The sequence below is a fragment of the Aspergillus pseudoviridinutans genome (genome assembly GCF_018340605.1).
Source record: "Aspergillus pseudoviridinutans IFM 55266 DNA, scaffold_1, whole genome shotgun sequence".
In the NCBI taxonomy this organism is placed as follows: Eukaryota; Fungi; Ascomycota; class Eurotiomycetes; order Eurotiales; family Aspergillaceae; genus Aspergillus; species Aspergillus pseudoviridinutans.
In genome coordinates this window covers 3160158-3184033 of record NW_025091281.1, presented here as the reverse complement: position 1 = coordinate 3184033, position 23876 = coordinate 3160158, and the positions used below count along the sequence as shown (strand labels likewise).

Below are 23876 nucleotides of genomic sequence, written 5' to 3'. Positions count from 1 at the left end.
TACATACACAAGATGCTTGGCGATACACCAGATTTCGCACATTGGATACCCTCAAGTGAGACAATTGCGACCATAGTCTCCATCAACAGCAGTAAGAAGATGGACTCGAGTCAGTCAACGCCCAATCATCAGTCCACAATGCTCACTGGATGTCTCATTGTTAAATAGAATCAATTGGATGATTGATAGTGGAGTATACTATTTATAATCAGCTAGTTACTGGGTAATATTAGTGTTACAGGGGCTGCCATACATACTCTAGTCCTCCCGAGTGCTTGCCGTGGTGCCTGCTCCAGCTTCTCCTTTCCCATCTTCTTCTTCTGTCATCCCCGTGCTTTCTTCTTCCTCTCCTCCTTCATCTTCTCGACATCCTTTCTTTCCCTCCTTGTATTCTATTTTCCCTCTTGGGACTCCAACCATCCAACGGCTTATTGTATAACTGCCGTCAGTCACTCGTTGTCCATATTCTGTCATTTTCATCCTAAGGCCCTGTGGGTTTGATATCAACTGGGTTTGCGGACCAAGACGATCAACCCACTCTTCGCAGATCATCGACATCATCTTTCATCTACGATTGAGTTTGCACTCGCTTAAATCACATACAACATGAAGTTTGTTTACGCCGCCGCCGGAGCTTCCCTCGTGGGCAGCGCCCTCGCAACACTGCCCGCCATCGAGGCTAAGGTACTGAAAGGCCTGTTAACTGGACGATCGCATTGGACACTAACTCATATGTACTTGATATAGGGCAACAAGTTCTTCTACTCCAACAACGGAACAGAATTGTAAGTTTACCTGCCACTTCCTGCGTCATTGTTCTGTGACTGACCGGGTTTAGCTTCATTCGCGGTGTTGCCTACCAACGTATGTCCTGAGATATCTCCCATCCAATCGGTCCCGAAACTAATACCGAGTAGAGGAGTACCAGGCCAACGGCACAGCTTCCCAGAACTCCGACTACACCGATCCTCTGGCCAACGTGGACAACTGCAAGCGTGACATTCCCTACCTGAAGCAGCTGCGCACCAACGTCATCCGTACCTATGCTGTCGATCCCTCCCAGAACCATGACGAATGTATGAAGCTCCTGGACGATGCCGGCATCTACCTGATTACCGACCTGTCTGCGCCATCCGAGTCCATCAACCGCGCGGACCCCGCCTGGAACACCGACCTGTACAAGCGCTACACCAGCGTCATTGACGCCTTTGCCAACTACACCAATGTTATTGGCTTTTTCGCGGGTAACGAGGTCGCCAATGACAACAACAACACCAACTCGATTGCCTACGTGAAGGCTGCCGTGCGTGACATGAAGTCGTACATCAAGACCAAGAACTACCGCTCCTCCCTGGCTGTCGGATACGCCACCGATGACGACGCCAGTATCCGTGCCGACTTGGCCGACTACCTTGTCTGCGGTGATAAGGCGAGCTCTATCGACATGTTCGGCTACAACATCTACGAGTGGTGCGGTGATTCTTCCTTCGAGAAGTCTGGCTACAAGGACCGTACTGAGGAATTTGCCAACTACCCTGTCCCTGCTTTCTTCTCTGAGTACGGCTGCATTGACCCCAAGCCTCGCAAGTTCACCGATGTTCCCACTCTGTTCGGTCCCCAGATGAACGACGTCTGGAGCGGTGGTATTGTCTACATGTACTTCCAGGAGGCCAACGACTACGGTCTGGTTTCGGTCAACGGCAACAAGGTCCAGACCAAGGATGACTTCTCCTATCTGTCCTCTGAGATGCAGAAGGTGACGGCCACCGGTGTGAACAGCGCAAGCTACTCCGCCAACACTGCCACACCTACCTGCCCTTCGGTCGGCACCAAGTGGGAAGCCTCCAACAAGCTGCCTCCTACCCCCAACAGTGAGCTGTGCGACTGCATGGTCCAGACTCTGGGCTGCGTGGTGAAGGATTCTGTGGACGAGAAGAGCTACGGCGACCTGTTCAACTACCTCTGCGCCGCCGGTGTTTGCGGTGGAATCAACTCCAACTCGACCAGCGGTGACTACGGAGCTTACAGCGTCTGCAGCCCCAAGCAGCAGCTCTCCTTCGTTATGAACCAGTACTACAAGAAGAACAACAAGGCTGCGACCGCCTGTGACTTTAATGGCAAGGCCCAGACCCAGAAGGCTGCTGATGCCGCGGGCTCTTGCTCCTCTCTGATCAGCCAGGCCGGAACTGCTGGCACTGGTTCCGTGACCGCCGGTGCCACTGGCGGCTCCAGCAGTGCCAGTGCGACTTCCAAGGGAGCCGCTGGTGTTGCCGCTAGCCCCATGGCTGTCAAGGTTGGCAACTGGCAGTTTGGAGCCTACATTGCCACCGCTCTCTTTGCCGGTGTCGGTATGCTTGTGCTGTAGGTGAAACAGATTTGAGACGGATGCAGCAGGGGGGTTGTCGTTCGTGTGGTTTTAGATTTTTGTTTGAGTACATACTTTTTAGCAAGTAGTGTGGTGCTTCCATTCCTTTCGACAGGAACTATTGCTTTTATACCTGACCACCTGACGGTCTGTTGGACATTAGTTAAATGAATGATTTAGTTAATACACTTCTGCGCTTGTAGGTTATGGACCCGCCAGAGTAGATATAACTAAGCTGCTGCCAAGGAAGAACTTGGAGATTATAGGCGCCAAAAGGACTGACCAGTAGCGAAGATATGTTTGGAAGAAAGAGGTTAAGAAATGATAAACAACTAACCACTCAATAATTGTTGCCAATCTTGTACTGCAAGCGGAAGGTCGTAGTGTCCCAGAAGGTACAATCAGAGAAGGAGGGTTGCGCTGGTGGCCGAGTCTCGGTGCCAGTCGCCGAAGTATGACTCGCAGCAGGGTGGATCTTGCAGACTCATCCTCGGCCTCACACTCGGCATGCCGAACAATTCCCGGAAAAGAATCCGTCAGTGCACATATTTATCTCACGTATTCCTCTAATAAAATGGCTGAATTAGAACAGAATCCGAGTGATATTGATATTGATCCTCACCAATGGGTCCGTTATCACGATCCAAACCAAAAGACACCTGAGTCATGACAAGCCCAAGCCCAAGCCCAGCGGCACCTCTCGACCCCGAAAAGAACAGACAAGACACACTCCCTCTCCCGCTCTGGCGCAAATGCATCATCCTCTTCGTCGTCAGCTGGATGACCTTCGTCGTCACATTCTCCAGCACGTCGCTCCTCCCCGCGACGCCCGAGATCGCAGCCGATCTGCGCACCACGCCCGAACTGCTGAATGTCACGAACGCGGGCGTGTTGCTGGCCATGGGCTTCTCGTCGCTTATTTGGGGGCCGCTGACTGCGCTCCTGGGGCGTAGGCTTGCGTATAATATTGCGATTGGGGCACTTTGTGGGTGTTCGGTTGGGACGGCGGTTGCGGGGGGAAGTACGGTGTTTACGGCTTTTAGGGTGCTGGGCGGGTTGACGGGGACGTCGTTTATGGTGCAGGGGCAGACTATTTTGGCGGATATTTTTGAGGCGGTATGTCTTTCCTTTTTCCTTAAGGCTGTGGGTGAAAGGAGAGGGTAGGGGAGTACTGATGGATGATAGAGGGTTAGGGGGACGGCGGTTGGGTTCTTCATGGTTGGGACCGTGACGGGGCCGGCGATTGGTAGGTATATCTCTCTGACGTTTCTGATTGAAGGTGTTGATGGGACGGGTAGGACCGTGTATCGGCGGCTTGATCGTAACCTTTGCCCAGTGGCGGCTCATCTTCTGGGTGCAGGTTGCCATGGCCGGGCTGGGCCTCGTGCTTTCGCTGCTGTTCGTCCCGGGGATCGAGAAGAGAGAGGGCGAAGGTGTTGAAAGACGTCCTTCCTCTGTGCGAGATGTCCTCGCCATGTTCAACCCGGTCCGAATCTTTCGGCAGTGGCTGTATCCTAACGTCTTGCTATGCGTATGTACCTGCAAGCCAGATAATTGACAAGGAAGACACTAAAAGAAATAGGATCTAACGTGTGGCCTGCTCGCCGTCTTCCAGTACGCCCTCCTCACCTCCGCCCGCGAGATCTTCAACCCCCGCTTCAACCTCACCTCCGGCCTCGTCAGCGGCCTCTTCTACCTCGCCCCCGGCGCGGGATTCCTCCTGGGGAGTATCGTCGGCGGAAGACTATCCGATCGCACCGTGAAACTGTATATCGCTCGCCGCGGGGGGCTGCGTCTCCCACAGGATAGACTGAACAGCGGACTGGCGACGCTGTGCGTGGTGCTGCCCATCGCGGTGCTGGTTTACGGGTGGACGCTGGAGACGCGGGCTGGGGGCATGGCTGTGCCTGTCATTGCGGCGTTCTGGGCTGGAGTGGGACTGATGGGCTCGTTTAATGGGTTAAATACGTACGCTGCTGGTGAGTTTTTCCTTGGTGAAGGTGAAGGTGATGCGGATGTTGATGTGTGGTAGAGGCGATCCCCGAAAGACGGTCCGAGGTTATCAGTGGGAAGTATATCCTGCAGTATTTGTGTTCGGCCGGGAGCAGTGCGGCCGTTGTTCCCCTGGTCAAGGTTATCGGGGTGGGCTGGACCTTTACAATCTGTGAGTGACACTCCCTTCGAGGTTGCGATTCCAAGCTGAGCTGACTGATCGAAGGTGTGGTCTTTTCCCTACTCGGCGGAGGAATTGTGTTTTGTATCACGCGCTGGGGAAAAGCTATGCAGCTGTGGGCTGAGGAGAAGTTTCATTTAGATGGGAAGAGTGGGCTTTAGATTGCGCCGCGCTGCGCTGATTGACGAGTGATGACCGATAAACGATAGACGATAGAGTATATATCCATATATCATAGCTTGTTGCGCTGCCAACGTTGTGTACAGTTATAGGCCATGACTCGTATACATGCTCTCTGTGTCATTCATAAACGTGTCCACCGAATGCAACAGTCCCAAATCGAAATCCGACTGCGCAAGAAAGTCCTGCATTGTTGGCTCCAGAAAGGTCATTGCTGTTGGGAATCCCACTGCGGCGTTGTGAATCGAAATCCCAGGCGCTAGATTGCCATACCCATTGTACCCTGGGCCAGTGTTCTCCTCAAGCTCATTGTCCGCTCTCATAATCGACCCTGGTCCCGCCTGCAATCGATCCGTTTCATCTGTATGAGGTAGCGTTGGGCCGGCAGCCGAGGCCGGGATGTTTCCTGGCCCGAGAGCTTCGGCTCCGTTTACCCTCGTTTCCTTTCTGCGCCGTTCGTCCCCGTACCGTTCGAGGCAGTATTGGACTTGCTCGAGATTCCGGTAGAATTCCGAGGCCGCAAGATTGCCGTTCTCGCTCATGGATTGCAGCACTGTCAGACCGGTCTCAAAGGCGCCTAGGTCGTTGCGGCTGCCGATGGGCAGCAAGCTTGACATTGCAAGCACTAAAGAAGCCGAGAAGAGGTAGTGCGCGTGAAAATAGCCAAATACCGGAACGGAGCCGTTGATGTAGCGCGTGAGTATCAGGGAGTAACTGTGACGGGCTGCATGTATGCATGCTTCACCCAGAGTCCAGACGGGTTGCGAGATGGTATTGTCCTTGCTCGTGGGGGTGGCCTCAGACTCGCTGACTTTGATGAGGAGATGGAGCAGGGTCGGGCGGGTTGTAAGTATAACGCACTGTCCAAGTCAGTATTGTTCGGTTTGAGGAGCAAGCCAAATACCTGATTGAAAGCCAGGTGTAGAGAGCTGATATGTTTCGTGTTCATCTCAGGGTCGTTTTCGTTCAGTCGCAAATGGTCGGGTAGTGTATCTACCCAGTTCTTCAATGCTTTCAGTAGCTTCTGCACTCGCTGGAGAAACGTCTCGCTGTATTTGCGTCGGCTGTAGAGTTTTGCAATAGTCTCGCCGACAATTCGAGCGAGCTCTATATTGGCCGTCTGATAGTCCGGGTCCGTGAATTGCTCATCGTGCAACTGCGTCGGGCTTATCCTGGACGGCATGTCCACGTGGATATCATCATCAAGGATCTGGGAGGGCATTCCCATCTTTGATCCCCACATGCGATCAAAAATATAGATCGTCCACCAAATTCGTACTCGATGTTGGCGTTCGACAGGATCAATGAGCTGCGACTCGGGGATGTTGTGGTTCAACCCAATCTGCAGACTCAAGCGCATCGCGCTGCCGATCAACACGTACGCCGAGTGGCGTCGATTGAGATAGTACGAGAACAATGACTTGATGATCAGTTTTCTTCTTCAATCTGTGGGGAACCAGGGACAAACAAACCAACAACAAGAGCGTCTCCAAATGGGTAATGCTTGTTCTCTCTGGCAATACCTGGACCAAACTGAGAGCGCGCGCAAAATACGAAGTCCCTGGCACTCTCGACCCCGACAGAGGTTCTGTGCGGATGGAATAAGCTTCTCCAAAAGCGAAAAGAGCAAAGAATTTGCACTGGTTGACCTTGCAGTCAAAGTCACCCGTGCGATATATCTCCTCAAGCTTCTCCAAGGTCGATTTACGCAGTAGCATATGATAGAGACACCCAATCTGACGCAGCACGATCTTCACCAGAAGTCGAGCTTGCTGAAGGCTCGGCCACTGCACATACGCCTCGTTGGCCGCTGCGATATTCGCTTCCTTGACATACTGCATCCGAGGAATATGAGGGGTCTTGTTACTACCGGTCAGAAAACGACGGAAACGAGTAGCAAAAGCCGTGCAGGCTGCCTCGCCGATGAATATAGGCGGCGCGGATGGATCATAGGGGTGAAACCATGCACGATCACCGATCAATGGGTTACGGACACTAGTATTGCTCTCGTCTGGCTGCTCTGTGAGTCGTGATTCACTTGCTTCGGCATCATGAGTCGGTTCGGCCGAGTTTGCCGAAGTGCTGGACTGTTCCTTAAGACGTCGATTCTCCGAAATCAGACTTTCCAGATAGCTGTACACATAGTTAGCAATAAATCTTGCTCGTTCGAGAGTCATGGAAACCAGAATTGATTAAGGCATGTCCTTCTCATACCTTTCGCTCACTTTGACCTGGCGATCGCGTTGGGTATACGCGCACTCGTCTGCACAACCCACCATGCGGCATTTGGCGCATGGCTGCTCTCCAGAGCACTTGATCTTATGCGCGTGACACCGCTGGCAACTAATGGTCATCGCAAACGAGAGTTAGATGCCATACTTTGGCCAAGAGAGATAGTGACGCACGCAATGAACTTCCTCCGCTTGGAGGATTCATCTGTCTCCGCGCTGTGGGTGTTCTTCAGCCGGTTCATGGGTCATGACACTTCGATCGCTTGGATCGAAATCAATATATTCTCTTTGACAGCTTGACAGACCATGTGACAGCGCGTCCTTCAAAAGCTCTCAGCCGATTCTGAACCTGCTTGAGGCCGCTCGATGGTGGTGTGTCCGAAGTGCCAAGAACTCGGCTGCACTCGCCGAACTAAGTAGACCTACCTCTGACCAATCAGAACACAGCCAACCACACACACGATATGGAAGGTAACTTTCAGGTACTTTCAAGTGCGATATAAAAGAATGCGTTGACTCATATTGCTGCAGTTTCTTCTGAAAACAATCTATCCAGTTACTGTTACAGGATGATAAGGCCCTTGAAACCATCTTGAAGGGAAAGCACGCAAGAAAATGAAGTATAACTTAAGAGTGAAGCCCGCCACTTCGCATGAATTGAAGGAGGTTTGATGCCGGAGGGGTGCAAGATACCGCCTCGAGGACTTCTGTTTACTTCTGTTTGCAGTGAGTTTCAGCGGCTGGGTATAGGATTGACGATGGCAAAACGCTTATAGCAATTATCCTCATGTTGAACCTCAAGACTTGTTGGAAGTCCTGTGGGTCACACGGCAGAAGGTGCGTTGAAACGGTTCTAATGAGGAGTCCCGTAGGGCGCGTTATTCTGCATCACCATTGTCGGCCTTTAGCAGCCACTGTACATTCGTGGATATCCTCCTTCCGAGCAGCAGAGGCTGGCCATCCCGCACAAGGCCCAAATTCAAAATGATATCCCATTGCGCTAAGTTCGACAGATATCTCGACCGAGGAGGGAGAGAGCTGCATCGTTTGTGCTGGCAGGAAGATAAAAAAGATGTGCAATGGACGGTGCGGTCCAGGGAATTGGAAAGGGTGCGAAGGTATAGTTGTTGCAGGTGCAAGCCAGGGACAACAGGGAAGGATTCGACTGAAATCCGTTGGGTGAGGCAGTAGACACTGGATCCATGCCAGACATTGTCTGGAGAATTGTACGGGTTGATTCGGTACTTGCAACTGAGAACAGGCCTGACTGCTCCAAAACTATTCAGATTTCTCAAACCGCATTGGGATTCATTGCCCAGTATGCTTTATTGATGGTCGCAGTGCTTGAACACGTATCTCTTCCTGTTCTTCTTGTGGGGTTTCAAGTGCACCGAATGAGCTCCGCGGAATTCTCCGAGCATATTATGCCTACCAACAGTTCTGTAAGATCTTTTGTCTCCGTGACTTGAGTGATGCAAAAATGGATGTTGAGCCCGGACAATACCGTCGCGAGTCCATCTTTTCGAGGCTGACGAAGCATTCTTCGGCTGGGATGCAGTTTCGAACGAAACGGCCGGCTTGGTAGGTTGCAGTGCATGTTTTCGACGATTGGGCCTGTGGATGTACGAGCCGAAGGATAATGGGGATGCCACGGTCTACGATACATTGGATGTTGCCAACGAACATATGGAATACTGCCCTTGGATCAGCGGAAAGGCTCAAAGCGGGAGATTGCGAACTCCAATGCCTAAAATGACCAGCCCGTGCTCTGTCTTCAGATGCTTCAGTTAGTGGTACATTGTCAGGGTTACACCGGTTGCCTTCATTTCTTGGAAGCAGATAGATTCTCAGGGAAGCTTTGGCTGGTAGTACGCGTCATTTTAATCCTTACTGGCCCCGACGACGGGACAGACGGGTTAGACGGCATTGCATAGACGCGTCTCTTTGCTTCTGGACGTCAGCTGAGTACCACGTTAGTAAGTTCAAGCAGGCAATCAGTCGTCTTCTCATTATAGCCACACCGTTGACAACCGGACGAGGAGCAAGACGAGGAGGTCAGCACGACGATTTCTAGACCACCATCCAGCGAGAACGGGTGCTGAGAGCCACCCAACCTATCCTGTCTGGGAAAGAGCATATCTTTCGAAAGACATTCAAATTTGTGTCACCGAATGCTTAATGGGGGAGAAATAAAATGAGAGATTGAGAGACGCAGGTTGAGAGAGCGAGAGAAACTGGCCTGATTGGTACAGCAAGTAGGACAAGGCTTCGAAGGTGCCAGAGGGATAATCAAAACCAGGACGGCCAGGTGATTAGTAGAGCAGACAGGAGAATCCTATGGTTTTGAAGCAGAGAGCAGAGCGCACAGATTCCTTCTGAAGGTCACCTGATCAGCCACGACTACTTTGTAGTGAGTATTGTCATGCAGACTTTCTTTCTCTTTGGATAGGTACTTCCTAAATCGCAAGCGTCCCAGAGAATGACAATAATAAGATAGGCCTGGGGAAAATTCTGTTGGCCAACGTAGAGAGGGCAGGCCCACGTTAATCTTAGCATCGGTCGGATTTCTTCTCCAGTGCCAATTAGAGTGGAGAGACGGCTAGACAGGATCCTTCACCCTTCTCTTTCTTCCCGCTGGGTCGACGACGTGGCCGGGAAAGAGAATCACCAACCACTGATAGAAATAAAGGTCTTCCCTAATATTTCTTCTCTCATACTTTTTCCAAACTCACAGCATCATGCGGATTGGCAGGAACATGGGTCTGCTTCCTGCATCATCGATTAGCCTAGTCGACCACTCTGACATCATGATCGTATCAGAAAGTCGCTCGTCAACCATCGGTTCTCTTGATGCGTTCCTTTTTCGCTTAGAAACGTCTCCTACAGTGTCCCTTGTCCCTTGTCCCTTGTGCCATTCTGCCATTGGATACGGACAATCTCCGCAATGATTGATCGGAGGGATCATCACTGGCGGATCCCCTCATCGTGCCACTGGGGTTGTGGCTGAGGAAGTGGCACCAGCAGCCAGTCATGACTGCGAAAGCCTTACGATCATACTTGAAGCCGAGTTATGGTTGAAATTCGATGAAATCGATGATCAGCACCGATGATTTCCCATGCCACACGGCTGTCCCTGAGTTTAGAAGACAGAACTGGTCAGCACAACTCCGAGAATGCGCCAGTCTGAGAATTTGAACTTTAAGCGACAAGAGTCGAAGGCCAAATTTGGCCAGGAGAATCCATTTTGCTAACGGGCATTGTTGATCCGTAGTCTGCTCATTGAAGCGGGCTTGCAAGTCTGTTGACAATCATGCCTTCTTGAGTGCGGCTCAACCGCCAAAGGGAAAGGGGCATGGTCGCATTGTTCCTCCCAATCATGCCTTTCGTACCTCGTCAAACTGCCCATAATGGGTACCCATCTCGATAAAGTCACTTCGCTGGTCAATTCGCCTTTCGCTTGTCAATCCACTGCGGTCGTGTCACAAACTCGCAAGCGCTAAAGGAGAGCGATGTAGATTGACCCACTGTCGGGCAGCATGCATATCTTATCCGTTGACACCATTTTTCAGCCGGCTGTAATTCCGACACATCGTGGATCATGTTGTTGTGGTCGCCGATTCCGCAATATCGCCCGTTCCTCAATCCCGGATTCACATCCGCGCGTATCTGGTCGACCCTCGATTCTCGATCGTCCATCTATCCTGGGTTGTGCGCTATAATCGTCAATCTCATGGCTGGAAGAGAAGTATTTCAGAGAAGAAACGACCAAAAGAAGACTACCGACCAGTTCTGTGATTGCTTCCCGCTAGAGCGAGACGTATAACCGTCACCGAGAAAGATGGCCCTGCTTGATCGCTGTGAGCTACATAGTGATGGCAACTCAGTATCTCGGTATCTTCTGGCGCCCCTGCAAGCTTCCGAAAGGAACCTCATCTGGCGCAGAGGGAAGCAGTTGATTTAGTGACAAGATCATCGTGGCAGACAGAAGATTGTGCTGGTCGCATCAAAAACGCACTCGGATTTAAGCACCCCTCGACTAAACGAATCTATATCACTTTGTATTGGCATTGCTGCGGGCGGTTTCGATAGACAGAGACAAACGACAGACTCTATCTCGTCCGATTCATAATCTCGTTTCCATTAGTTGAGGGTGACCACTCTGTCTTTCGTCTCATTTGCTTCATCACGAATGGCACTCTTATAAGCATGATTTCCAACGTTTGAGCTCCCCTATCGCTCGTCCTGCATCTAACACTTCTCGATAAATGTGTTGAAGGAGAGGTCAAGCGGAATTCGAATTTCGACAATATCGCGAGGGCTAAAGGGGCATGATGTCCTAGGGTTCGCGTTGTCAGTATGGGCTAAGGCCTGGAATGAGTCAACAATTTCGCAAACCAACTGTGGTCATTTACTCCAGGTAAACATCAGCATCTTTTCCCTGGAACGATAGTAGCAACCAATCGCTTCATAGCCCCTGAGAGATATTATTCAGGACCGCGCTGGAAAGGTTCCGCTTTCAGGCCCAGTTGATGAGAAGTCGATGAGACAGCGTCTTCTTGCGCTGTGCTCGAGAATTTCGGCGGTTCTCTCTCGAAAATTTCCCCAACTTCTACTCAAGTTCGATTCTCGTGACACCTTGCCATGCAACTTTTGCAGAGAGTCTGTAGTCGTTTGTCTGTATGGCACCCCAGCTAACTCGAAGTGTGTAACGCTACACTCATCGATTCACTCGTGGCCTTCGTCAGTCGTTCGAGTATATCGAGATAAACCATCAAACTGCAAGTGTAATCAGTTCCGGAGAATGGCCAGTGATATACCCCATCCTGAAAAAATGTGCCAGCGAGCCTGCATTGGGCTATTTGGCACATGTGCATTCAATGCAACACGAAGCTGTGTCATGATGATCGCTTTTCTCCATGACAAGAGTTTTATTGATCAATCAGGAACATGAGCGGTATCCATAATTGACCAGATCATGAAGATCATCAGATAATGTGAACGAATTGGCGGCAAACCATGGATCAGCAGGGTGACCGAAAAGGGCAACGGAAGGAAACGAGTTTAAAAATTTCCTCCCGGATGTTCTTCGACCCCCTTCTTATTTTTTTTTTTTTACTATTTCTTGCGTTCTGGATCTCTGGGAGCCTTTCGTCTTGGTCAAATCGCCTAGGGATACTCTTGTTGTGTACAATGGCAGGTTGAGGGTGGTTCCGAGCCGACTCCCGCCCGCCCTGTGGCGCAAAAAGGACCACGGCAGTGAGCTCCAGCCTACCACGATCAATCTTTCAGCAGCCTTGGATGTCTCAGCCGGTTTCCAAAAGCTCTGTCCTTCTCGTCTGCTGGGAATCGAACATATTATTATTATTACGGCTTTGAGATCTCTTCTCCGTTGCCGTGGCCAGTATATTCCCTAGCTCCACACCTGCTCTGGGCTAGCGCGTGTTCACAAACCACGTCGCCTGTTATTGAAGGTTGGGCGAAGGGGGGCTGTTCAGGTAGCTTTCTCATCCTTGAGAATATGACGGACCCTAATCGTCCTCCTTTTTTCTCCTATGGATCCTACCCATCTTCATCAGATTTCCAGGAGAATGAGCCTGCATACAGTGACTGGACACCATCTCAGTTTCCACAGGCACAATTTGGGCCTCAGATCAATTATGAACCTATCCCTAGCTATGTCGAGAACCCCGCAGGCCCCCGTGTCGGCACTGGGGAAAGATCTTTGAACTCAAAGGTTGCCATACCGCGGTCAGCAAACCCCAGTAGTTGGACCAGCAGCGGGCGAGTCAGCCGGGCCTGCGAAAATTGTCGTGAGCAGAAAGCCAAGTGTAGCGGCCATCGCCCGACCTGTCAAAGATGCCAGGAGTCGGGGATCCGTTGCTCCTATGGTGACCGGAAGCGAGAGAAGATGGCCAAGTGCGTTTTAATCATTCTCTTTGTACTGAGAAGATTCTGACAGTGGGTTATAGGCAGCTCAGTGAGCTGACAAACCAGGTTCAAGTCTACGAGGCTTTATTGCGCGATATTTATCCAAAGCTGGAACCCCAGTCTGCGCAATATGTTGAGCAGGTCCTGAACGAAGTCAGAACATCCCATTGCGCTGCCATGTTTCTTCGGGACTGACCGATATCACAGCAAAACCCCGACAACGACCAATTCTCTGGTCAACAAACTGCAACGCCATCTCCAGCTCTTAAATTATCTGATGCTGCTCGCGTCTCAAGCCCTGCCGCTTCTACTCCGGTCTTCTCGCTGGGAGCTTTAGATTACACCAGCGAAGATTTCAACCGTGATGAGAGAATTCAAGCCATGGGCTTCGTTGGCGAACATTCTGAGATTGCCTGGATCTACAGATTGAAAAGGCTGCTTGAGCAGATCTCTGTTGGGTCTAAAGATGATTCAGATCGTCAGTCAGTTGCTTCGTCGAACTTTTTCCTTGATGATTCGGATATTACTGTACTGGATGATATCGATCTCTCGCAACGTCCCTCGCAAACAGTTGCTGATCAGCTCGTGGACGAGTATTTCCAAGTTGTACACCCTTCCTTTCCGATTATCGGCAAACTTGTTTTTTTGAGACAGTACAGGTCGTTCTACTCCAGTCCTCACGTACGCCCAGGGAAGAGATGGCTCGCAGTACTCAATCTGGTTTTCGCTATCGGCGCAAGATGTTTTCGCTATTCGCAGGGGACCAACGGGGGTGTGACAGACGATGAAACCCTATACTTTTCGCGAGCATGGCGACTGAGCATGAGCGACATTGCTCTGCTGGATCATCCAAACCTTCAGCAGGTACAGGTGGAAGGTTTGACTTCATTCTATCTGCTATCTGTTGGACAGGTGAACCGGTAAGTGTTCCGTGCTACGACGTCAATTTCGAGTTCAAGCCTGACCGTAAGCCTCCTCACAATATCTAGGTCTTGGAGAATATGTGGCATTTCCTTACGTTCCGCTGTTACGATGGGATTGAACCTTCGGAGTGAGAGTAATACAATTGCTCATGTATCTAAGGAGACTCGTTATCGAGTCTGGTGGTCCCTTTTCATGTTGGATATCTCACTGTGTGTGATGACTGGCCGCCCACCGAGCAGTAACGATGAATTTCGCACTACTCCTCCACCGATACCTTTCAAAGAGGAAGATTTTTCTGATGATCGAGTGGTTCAACTGATTGCTGATCACGAGGCGCGAGGCCTATTCATGGAAGCTTTGGGCAAGACAACGGCAACGGCAACGGCGGACACGGCATTGACACCGGAGATATCTGACCACAACCTGTTCAACGCGAATAGAGAATGTGAGCAAGTTGCGTCCAGTGCCATTGAATCACTAACACCGAATATCTCGCTCTACTTTCTCCACAATGTCGAGTTAGGATTGATACTTCGAGAGGCTGTGGACACTCTGTATGCTCCAGGAGTCGCTCGAAAACCTTGGCGTGACATTGAACTAGCCGTCGCTGCACTCAATTCCAAGGCAGACGTTTGGCTGTCCAGGCTTCCGCCTGCATTTCACTTCGAGACAGGCGCCCGTGTATTCGAGCGGCAGAGGTTGAACTTGGCACTTCGCTTTTACAGCACCAAGATCATTATAGCCCAACCCTGTCTTAGCCGCCTCACTCGACAGGCTCCGGGGTCAGAGCCACCCGGAGTTGCGTGCGAGACAATGGCGACCATGTGTGTCGATTTTGCGGGGCAGATGCTCGATCTTCTTCCTACGATACCCGATCCTTCCTGGGTTTACCGTGTCTCTCCCTGGTGGTGTTTTTTGCACTATCTGATGCAGTCAACCTCCGTCCTTCTAACTCAACTATTACTTTTGTCAGAAGCGGGCACCGTCAGGTACAACCAACTGCTAGAGCAAGTTTCCAAAGCGGCTCGCTGGTTATCGAAAATGTCGACAAACGATCCATCTTCTGCAAGAGCGTGGCTCGTTTGCAGGGATCTCATCTCTCAACATGCCCCAGAGCTTGACCTTGGAACCTTTTCAGAGCACCACAGAAATTAACCATATAGCAATCGTGATCCAGCATTGTGTGCATTTATACACGTGAGCCGCAGCTGACTCGTTGCAGTCATTCGTTATGTTAAGGCGTCTGCGCATAAAGGCATCCATCTGAGCACAGACCACCTGCCTTCCTTTATCTCGACAGGGACAATCCATTCCCTGGAGCATCGGGCCTCTGCAATAGACATCGTTCTTTGTCAGTCCCCGAATAATGCAGGGATGGTCGTGCAATGAATATCATGCGGAATGACCGACCCGTTTAGATTCGGGCGTTTACCAAGCCTCGCCTCGCGAAAGATACGTACCACTACTCCTATAGAACTATGGTGTCAACTTTCAATAGATTACGATCTTTCCCGATCTCTTCGGTATTCGATGGTATGACGAGGAGCCTCCGCTTATCGTATGCGCTAAAACGCCTAGAAGGCCAGTGCAACTACGGAGTACTGAAGGGGGAATTTGTCCGCCGATGGGGCCACAGTTTCCCTCTCCGCTCTTCCCAACGAACGTGTCCAAAGCCTTATCCAGTTCAGTGAGGTCATTGTTTATTATTAACGTGACACACGGCTTGATGCTGCAGAGACTTTCACTAAGATGATGTGGCTGATTGTCGAAACAAATTGAGCTTAGAACGCAAGGTTACGGATACAATCCTTTAACAACCGCTGCCAATGACGAATGGAGACATTTCTTACTTCTTTTCCCGCCGTTTACTATTATAGCTCTTTCCCCCCTCACTTCTCTTCTCAATACCTCCGGATTTCTCGTTGCTTCTTCAGTTGGGCTTTGTTGTCTCGCTAAGCTCGCGTCATGCCTGCCGCAGCCCCCTGCACTCCGATAGGTGTAGGCATTTGAGAAAACGACATGTCGACTTGATTCGTACCAGAATTACACTTCCCACTAACCTTTGGTGCACCAAAGGATTTCACCCTTGCCTACCCACGTAATGGAGCGGTCTATGCCGTATCATGTTGGGGAACAACGTCATCATACAGCCACATTACAGCCTTTGAAATCTTTGGCGCATTATTGTTTCTCATTTTCCTTTTCCTATTAATTGGGAGGACCCAGCGAGATGGGACGAGAATCAAAAGCAGTAAGACGCCGAGCAACCTAAGCAACCAATTCCTTACATTGATAGTGGACCTGTCCCACTGATCCGTCTCCTGCCATTTGCTGGGAGAGAGATCCGTGGCAGCGGTAAGGTCCTGCTAGCCCGATAGTTTATTAGCCAGGTCCCCAAAAACTGCCGCCCGCCCGCCAATTTGCTACTTGTCATTGACCAGCAGCTCCATGGGTCGAGAGTAAGTGGACAACCCTTTTTGTATGATAAAATCTCCTTTCCAACTGGCCTATCCGACACGAGCCGGCCCCATTTTTGGTTTAAAAAAAAAAAAAAAGAAAAAAGTCCCTCTCCGTGGACTAACTTTCGAGATTGTATGGCGAGTACGATCAATTTGTCCAGTTCGGCGCACACTAGTATCTATACGGTGAGTGCCACGGGGAGAAGAAGGAAGGTGCTTTCGCACGCCAGCTGCAAGTTGTCGTCATAGGCGCGGCGCTTCTCATGCTGATTGGAGCTCATTTCCAAGCTTACCTCCATGGCTCCAAGGGTTCGAAAACTACTCCGTAGGTACAGGCTCACGACCTTTTTTGAGGCAATATCTGCGTGAGACTAAGGGGACTGCCTAGGTAATGTTCTAGCCTCTAGGGACTCAGAGTGACTCTCCCTGGGTCACGAGGTAGATACCTGGCGTACAATCGTCTACTACTAGGTGTAATGAGAAACACTGAAAGACTATCTTGCAGGCACTGACCAGTCATTCAGCCCTTGTTGCCAAAATATGGACCACTCGACCGGACCTCATCCAGGCAAAGTGGTTTGCCTGATAGTGATGACTGGCGAATGGCATCAGGAGCTCCGTTGATGGTCCAGCAATTTCCAAGACATTGCCTGACGGTATATCGACGGACAGGCTGCTTCACATTCTCCTGGATCTTTGACAAATACATCCAATTAGAGGAGGCCAGAATGAGAAATAGCGCCCAGTCTTGAAAATTGGAGGCAGAAGGGGTCGTTTTTGTTCCGGGGATCTCCGGATCTACCATACATCTAGGGAGGTATCTATTTGTTATTTAATTATGATGATGATTTGTTTATTTTCTGCATACATCGATAGTTACACCAACTTACGGTATGAGATAGTCTTTTGCTGCATCGGGTATTTGTCTCGTAATCATTGCCTTAACTGCTCTATCGTTGGAGGCACTTTCCCTGTTTGGTAATCACGTCCTTTCCCCCTTTCCCTTTTCGGTGTCTGGGCTGCAACAACTCCTCTTAAGAGGTAATTAGGTTTTGTTTACTAAATTGCATCTGGACTTGAGAATATGGCTATCATACGGAGTACTGGTGGAAATCCCACGTAATATGCAAGGATGCCTTATTCATATGCGAAAGCCCTCCACTTGCAGACTTGCAATTATTGTTTGTTGACCTTGAGCTGGGCACCGCGGTCCCGTGCCTTCCCAGTAGCAATCCCGGCATTACAGTTGAAGTCTGAAGAATTACCCCGACGCTTAAAAGGCTTTTACTCCTGTATGAGGGACAAGCCCCGAGTACCAAAAACTGGCTTCGATTGCCGAGGATGAAGACTGCTCGGGTCCCAGTATTGCTCAGCGAAATGGTTGAGATCGTCCTGGTCAAGGCTGAGAGTCCCAACACCACCAGTGGTACAGAGTTAGACGGTCGGCAGTCTTGTACATTAGATAGTCGCCTGTAACTACTATCTAGATAGATGATGGCGGGCAAATTTGAAGATTAGCTACTAAGGTACCCTAGTGGAATGCTTTCGCTCCATGTGAGGCAACCACACTAGTCAGTAGTCACATTGCAGTTGGCGCGCTAAAAGAGGATTCATATCTAGACGAGACCAGCCTGTGGTTACGTCACTCTTGACCGCTTCTGCAGCCCTGCAGAAGATTTTCGAGCCATGATTAGTCTCAGCTCATGGCTAGAACCTGGGACCATCTTCCATTAATTTCCTTACAGATGTGATGCCTCAGGCAAATTATCATATGCCCGGTCACGTGGTGCGCACAGGTGACTATCTGCCTCAGGCATAAATTATGCTCAAGCATCACATGACAATCATAGCGAAGGAGACGGCTCTTGGCACTGCGGGTATCCACTTCTGGGGATCAGATCATGAAATGATAACATCTAACTGACCGACCTGGCTTACCAATGCAAGGTTCATTGTCTATCATTGACAACACGTGACATTGATGAAGTGAAATGACATCCACATCGTGAATGTAGAGAATGGCTCTACGTGGGCCGATGAAGCGCTCCCACCTGAGACAGGTGAGCGCGTCCAGTGTAGACACCCTTTCTATCCCTCAGTCGCAGTCGCCCAAGGCTCTCTACAATGAGGAGCACAGCCATCAAGACGTCCACGCAACGCCGGACGAGAGAATCATCCGGCTGTCCTCGGCCAGCCTAGAACGCCGACAATGCTCTCTCTGGGTCCACGATGAGACTTTCTCCCGAGAGGAGATCCTCTTCAACCAGGCGGCGTTCAGCGACCTGGGTGTGAATGTCGGCGATGTCATCGAGATTCTACCCGTCCGGTCACCGGGGGACTCCATACACAGCATCAAATCCGATCTGGGGGCTCGGTCGCTCCGCGACAGCTATCTGGAGTCGAGCTCGACACTCCTCCCGGATCCCATGTCAAAGTTCAAGACGCCTTTGCAGAGCAGGTGTCTGTTCGTGGTGAAGCCTCTCCCGCAGGAGATCAAGGCCCGTCATCCGAAGCTCGAGATATCGTTGACCCATAGCGTCGCCAATATCTTTGGGTTCAAGAATCGCACCCTGGTCAATGTTTCCGTTGTCGATCGGGGGCAGTGCTCCGCTTCTCACGTCGATGTCGCCTTTCGCGACCAGTTCCTGGTGCGATCCGATATGTGGAGACTTGTGATGTCCGAACTCTCTGAGAAGATTATCTACAAGGGCCAGAAGATCGTCTTCATGGGGAGCATCAAAGCTACCGTGAAGAATATCTTCATCCGTGGCAAAAAAGTTCTCTCTGGCTACTTCTCGTCGCATACCATCCCTGTCTTCCGGAGTGAGTCAGCCAAGTATGTTCTATTTATCCAGATGTCGCGAGAGATGTGGGATTTCGACTCCGAGGGAACAGGCGACATCCTTTTTAGTCGAGTGATTAATGGTTTCCTGCCGGAGCTCTTCAAGCGTTGGGCCAACTCGGATGCGAAACATCTTGTTACGATCGTGCTATTTACGAGGGTGGAATACGATTCTTCGTCCCTTGGAGGTCCCTTGCCGCTTAGTTCCGAATCGCTGAGGTGCATCTCGAGCCCCAACCATGTTCCGACCCGGGACTTTTACCGGGTCGTGGTCAATGATATGGCAAGTGGTCATTGGACGACGATTCTCGATGAGCTGAAGAAGGATTTCCGGACTTTTTTGAGAGATGTCTCGGTCCTAAAGATGGACAGCCCGGATACACCTACTGTGGATGGGGTCAAGGTTGCTCCTAAGAACAAGCCGGCCATCATCGCAGGGCGACCAAGTACCGCGCTGCGTGGGAATATTCTTGAAGCGATCCATCTTGCTTCTGCCCACCTTGCGTACGACCATATTGATCGTGATTTGGTCCATACAGGCACCTCGATCATCGTCATAACTCCAGGAAGCGGCGTCTTCGAAGTGTCTTATGAATCTTTATCCTCTACCTCGGAAGCACTCGCGGACCGTGGCATTGCAATTGATCTGGTCTGCCTGAGCCCCATGCCTCTGCACTCCGTGCCGCTGTTCAAGTACAAAGCGCCTGTGGAGAGATCCGGTAGCTCTTCGTTTGGCGACTTTCACAGCAGCGGTTATTCACCTGAGATGCGCCAGTCGTTCAGCTTTGCGAGTCGAACTCCCCATCTATCACCCAAATCTACCATGCAAGGCTCGTTTCCGGGAATGACACACAAGGAACATCTTTCCGCTCGCTCAAAAGAGTGGCACTACGGCATACCACACTGGCTTGATATCTCATACTGGAATCCAGAAACATACAGAGAAGCTCGGCGCATTGCCAAGAAGGACCCTAACGCGCCGATTCCTTTCACCGTCACTAAACAGTCCAAGATTTTTGTGCCGCGGGTCCGAATGTACGAAATCCAAATGATGGGAGTGATGGAGAGCGAGCAGTCGGACATCTCGATTCCTTATTTGTTGGAGGGTCAAGGCGTTTCTCGCCCACTGAATGCCGGTCTCGGGTTGAGCCCAAGTGGTCTTTCGTCGTCCAGGGCTTCCTTCAGGCGCAATTCATCTTACAAAGCTCAATTGAGCGACAGCCTGCGGCCCGAACCTTTTCTACAGAGTATCACAAACCCCAAAGATGTAATGCTGGCCAAGTCGAAGAAAACGCCCAACCAGGTGATTGCCTGGATGGACCAGTATGACGAGGCGGTTTTTCAGCCTTTTGCCAGGCGGCGACAGCAGCGCAGGGCTTCCAGAGCAAAGCGGCCGAGCGAACCTGACGTTCAAGTTCCCAACGCGCATGAGCGACTTTCCGCACGGTCAGTCTTACGTCTGAGAGAGCATGAAACCAATTCAAACTCGGGCGACCGCTCCTATCCCACTAGGACGGTCCCTCGAGTTTCCGAAACGGCGTCGTCGGTGTCCCAAAGCCCTGTTCCGTCCAAAACCTCCTCCCCCAAGAAGCCTGCCTTGAAAGCGCCGTCAGCTGCGAGAACACCACGAATGTCGCGTACGATCAGTTTCGCTCTCCTTGGGTTTGGCGCCACCCCGCCTCGAGCTCAGGCAAGCACAGAGGTCAATGTGGAACATGCCAGAGCGCAGCCCACCTCAGGCCAGAAGAAGCCTTCTGTGGGATTTATGGATACCAGAAGCGTGGAGTCGTTTAGCGGTTCCGATTCTGCGTCCATTTCCACGGTGATCGACACTTCATTGCGGCCGGCGTCACCTCACCCGGTTCCACAAAAGTCGGCTATGACGCCAACGAGGCCGATCTCAATCAAGGTGCCTCCGAGGCAACCTTCGGAAGATGCAGAGCCGGTCGATCGTACGGTTTTACCAGAGTCGTACTCGACGACAAGTACTGCGATCCCTTTCACTGGGGACGGCCGCCGGGACAGCCGCACAAAGAACGGACCCAGGTTTGAGCTTACGGTCAGCGGCGGATCTCGCGAATCGTCTGTCAAGAGCCCACAGAACAAGGCATTGGCGCCCTGGGTGCGTTCTATCAATCCGTGCAATACGTCAAAGGATGTTCTTCGAGACACTAGTTGGTTCGGGCGCTGGCAACATGCATATCCACGACCACCCCATGTTGCAGTCGTGAAATGGAAAAGCTTGAAGTCCCCCGCCATCTTGCCATTGACGACCGAAGAATTCCCTACGGCCCAGGAGCTGGGTTCTGATTATCTGCAGACGCCGTACCGCGTCTTTCCGAATGATGACCCGGAAGGCGTCGAAGTTCCCAAGACGAGGGGCATCCTGCTGCGAGAGATGATTTCATTGCGATTATCTCATGGATTCCAGATCGTCATTGGAAAACATGTTGCTGAGGTATCCGGGCAACCTGCTCTTGAAACGCTGAATGTCTTCGACACCCGCGGCTTGGAATGGGACGGTGCTACTGTCTTTCTCTCGAAAGGAAACACTATTCACCGGCTGATCTGTGTAGATGGCGGTGAAATCGAAGTAACGCGCTTTACGCACCGGACTTCTTCCACTTTGGCGGCTGGAAAACGGGACGGCTTCTCCCTCTACACACCAGCGATGAGGACCATTCTGAGCACGGAGTATGAGCTCAAAAACATCAAGCTTGACCCGGCGGCCGAGGATTACAATTGGAACTACGCTGATAACTACGTTGCCGGGCACCGCGACTACTTGTTCAACCCAGCGCAGCAGCTGCAATTTTGGCGTGTGCGCTACGTTCTGATCCCGATGCCTCTGCAGGTCAACAACCGACGACACTTACAGTCGTTCAACGAGGACAATGAGGAAGAGATCCACCTCCTAGGCATCAATCAGCTTACTCACATATGGCAGCGGCACAGGTACGTCCCGCCGGAGGAAAAGAGGTTTGAGTCGTCCAACGAGAAGAAGGACCAGAATCCTCTCAATATCATGTACCAGACACGAAACCCATCCGAGGTTGTTGCGGCCGAGTTAGATCGCATTTTGCTCTCGGATCCTGGCTTGGACAATTCTCCCGCGCAACTACTGCCGGAATCCGAGCTGCTAGAAAGGTCGAATATCAGTCTGTCGTCGCTGGCACAGATTATCCAAGGGGAGAAGGGTGTACGGATGATGGATCGAAGATGGCACTGGCGGTTGCATTACAACTGTTTCATCGGATTCGAGTTCACCACTTGGCTTCTGCAGAATTTCCGCGACATTGACAGCCGGGAAGAAGCGGTTCAGTTTGGCAACGAGTTGATGAAGCACGGTCTATTCCAGCACGTCGAGAAGAGACACAATTTTCGAGACGGGAACTACTTCTACCAGATCTCCAGTGAATACCGCATCGCCAGGCCTGAATCTCGGGGGAGCTGGTTTCCTCAGAAAAAGTCGGACAAAACTGCACCTTCCACAGCAGCGAGTGAGAGCACAAAAGACTCCCCCGTGAACGGCCATTCCCGGTCTGACAGCGTCGAGGCACTGCCACCGCACGTCCCTGCGACCCCATCCAAGTCAAAGAACAAAGCCACCATCATGTTGTCGAAGATGATGAAGTATGATGTTGACCCTCGCAAGCGCTCGAACAGGCCCGAAGTCATCGATCTCCACTATGATAGGTTACATAACCCCGACAACTGCTTCCACATTGAGCTCAGCTGGATGAATACCACTCCGAAGCTGATCGAGGATACTGTGCTATCCTGGGCTGCGACCGCCGAAAAGTTTGGGCTCAAGCTCGTCCAGGTACCGATCGCCGAAGGCAGTGCGATCAGCAGGACACAACCCTTCAGGAAGCCATATCGAGTCACACTCAAAGTTCCACCTCCTCCGGGGCCCGCTCCCACGGTTTTCAGTACGGCTACCTTCTCGCAAGTGGGCTTATCGGACCGGCACTACTACCAGAAAGCTATGCTGCGGAAGTTTGATTTTGTTCTGGACTTTGAAGCGAGATCCGCGTTCCCTGCAGATGTAGAAGTGTCGTACTCCTGGGGCACCCCGGACTACCAGTACCCGCAGTACATTCACCGGTCAGGCAGTCTTCTGGTCCAGATCACCGACGAGGGGGACTTTTTGTTTCTGGCCAATCGACTCGTCAGTACACGACTGGCTGCCACCACTCGAGAAGGATCCCGCTACGAACGGATGGACCGGCCGGAACATCTTCGAGCGCGCGCGTCAACCTATGACCCTCTGGACCGCATCTCTCCGCGCCTTTCACCCCTTGTTCGACCCCTCCACGAGATTGGCAGCCCCATCAGCTCGCAGGGACAACCAAGCATCGATTCGGCCCATCTCTACCGTGCTCCGGAGCACATTCTCAATACCTTCGTCGAGTTCTGTAACGATGCGGCAAGACTCGAGCAGTTCTATAGCGTTTCACACGCACGTCCCGTCTCGACGAAGGTCGGTCCTGCGCCGACAACGCTCATGGACTCGTCGATTCCCACGCTCGAGTTGCCCGCGAGTGTCGTCAGCCATCACATCCATCCGCCAGCGTTGGTGAGTAGGGCATCGGTCGATGGATGTATGCCGTCTATCGACGCGCTGACGCGAGCGAGGAACGACAGCTTGAGCTACAAGGGAAGCCCGCGGAGTGGGAGTTTGCGGCCGTTGAATATAAGTTGATCTTGTAGATGAATGATACCCTCGCTTTGACATATTGTCTTGATGAATTTATATGACATGGAAACGGCT

The 23876-nt window shown here is 51.4% G+C and overlaps 5 protein-coding genes across 5 annotated transcripts; 4 read left to right on the top strand and 1 right to left on the bottom strand.

Annotated features, from left to right (window-relative positions):
• Positions 1-606: 606 nt before the first annotated feature.
• On the top strand, positions 607-2365 carry Asppvi_001115 (glycoside hydrolase family 72 protein; the record flags this gene model as incomplete). Its single annotated transcript, XM_043297418.1, has 4 exons — positions 607-684; positions 748-785; positions 839-864; positions 918-2365. The coding sequence occupies 4 exons, from the start codon at positions 607-609 to the stop codon at positions 2363-2365; spliced, it is 1590 nt and encodes a 529-aa protein (XP_043153353.1).
• A 666-nt stretch (positions 2366-3031) lies between these two features.
• On the top strand, positions 3032-4397 carry Asppvi_001114 (putative MFS transporter; the record flags this gene model as incomplete). Its single annotated transcript, XM_043297417.1, has 4 exons — positions 3032-3481; positions 3551-3611; positions 3664-3896; positions 3948-4397. 4 exons carry the CDS (start codon positions 3032-3034, stop codon positions 4395-4397), a joined length of 1194 nt encoding a protein of 397 aa, XP_043153352.1.
• A 407-nt stretch (positions 4398-4804) lies between these two features.
• On the bottom strand, positions 4805-7191 carry Asppvi_001113 (transcription factor domain-containing protein; the record flags this gene model as incomplete). Its single annotated transcript, XM_043297416.1, has 5 exons — positions 4805-5578; positions 5623-6138; positions 6191-6851; positions 6933-7061; positions 7124-7191. 5 exons carry the CDS (start codon positions 7189-7191, stop codon positions 4805-4807), a joined length of 2148 nt encoding a protein of 715 aa, XP_043153351.1.
• A 5276-nt stretch (positions 7192-12467) lies between these two features.
• Positions 12468-14956, top strand: Asppvi_001112 (putative C6 transcription factor; the record flags this gene model as incomplete). Its single annotated transcript, XM_043297415.1, has 4 exons — positions 12468-12865; positions 12919-13030; positions 13085-13797; positions 13867-14956. 4 exons carry the CDS (start codon positions 12468-12470, stop codon positions 14954-14956), a joined length of 2313 nt encoding a protein of 770 aa, XP_043153350.1.
• A 3322-nt stretch (positions 14957-18278) lies between these two features.
• On the top strand, positions 18279-23807 carry iml1 (GTPase-activating protein IML1; the record flags this gene model as incomplete). The annotated part of the gene is made up of 1 exon (XM_043297414.1): positions 18279-23807. The coding sequence occupies one exon, from the start codon at positions 18279-18281 to the stop codon at positions 23805-23807; it is 5529 nt and encodes a 1842-aa protein (XP_043153349.1).
• Between the last annotated feature and the right edge of the window lie 69 nt (positions 23808-23876).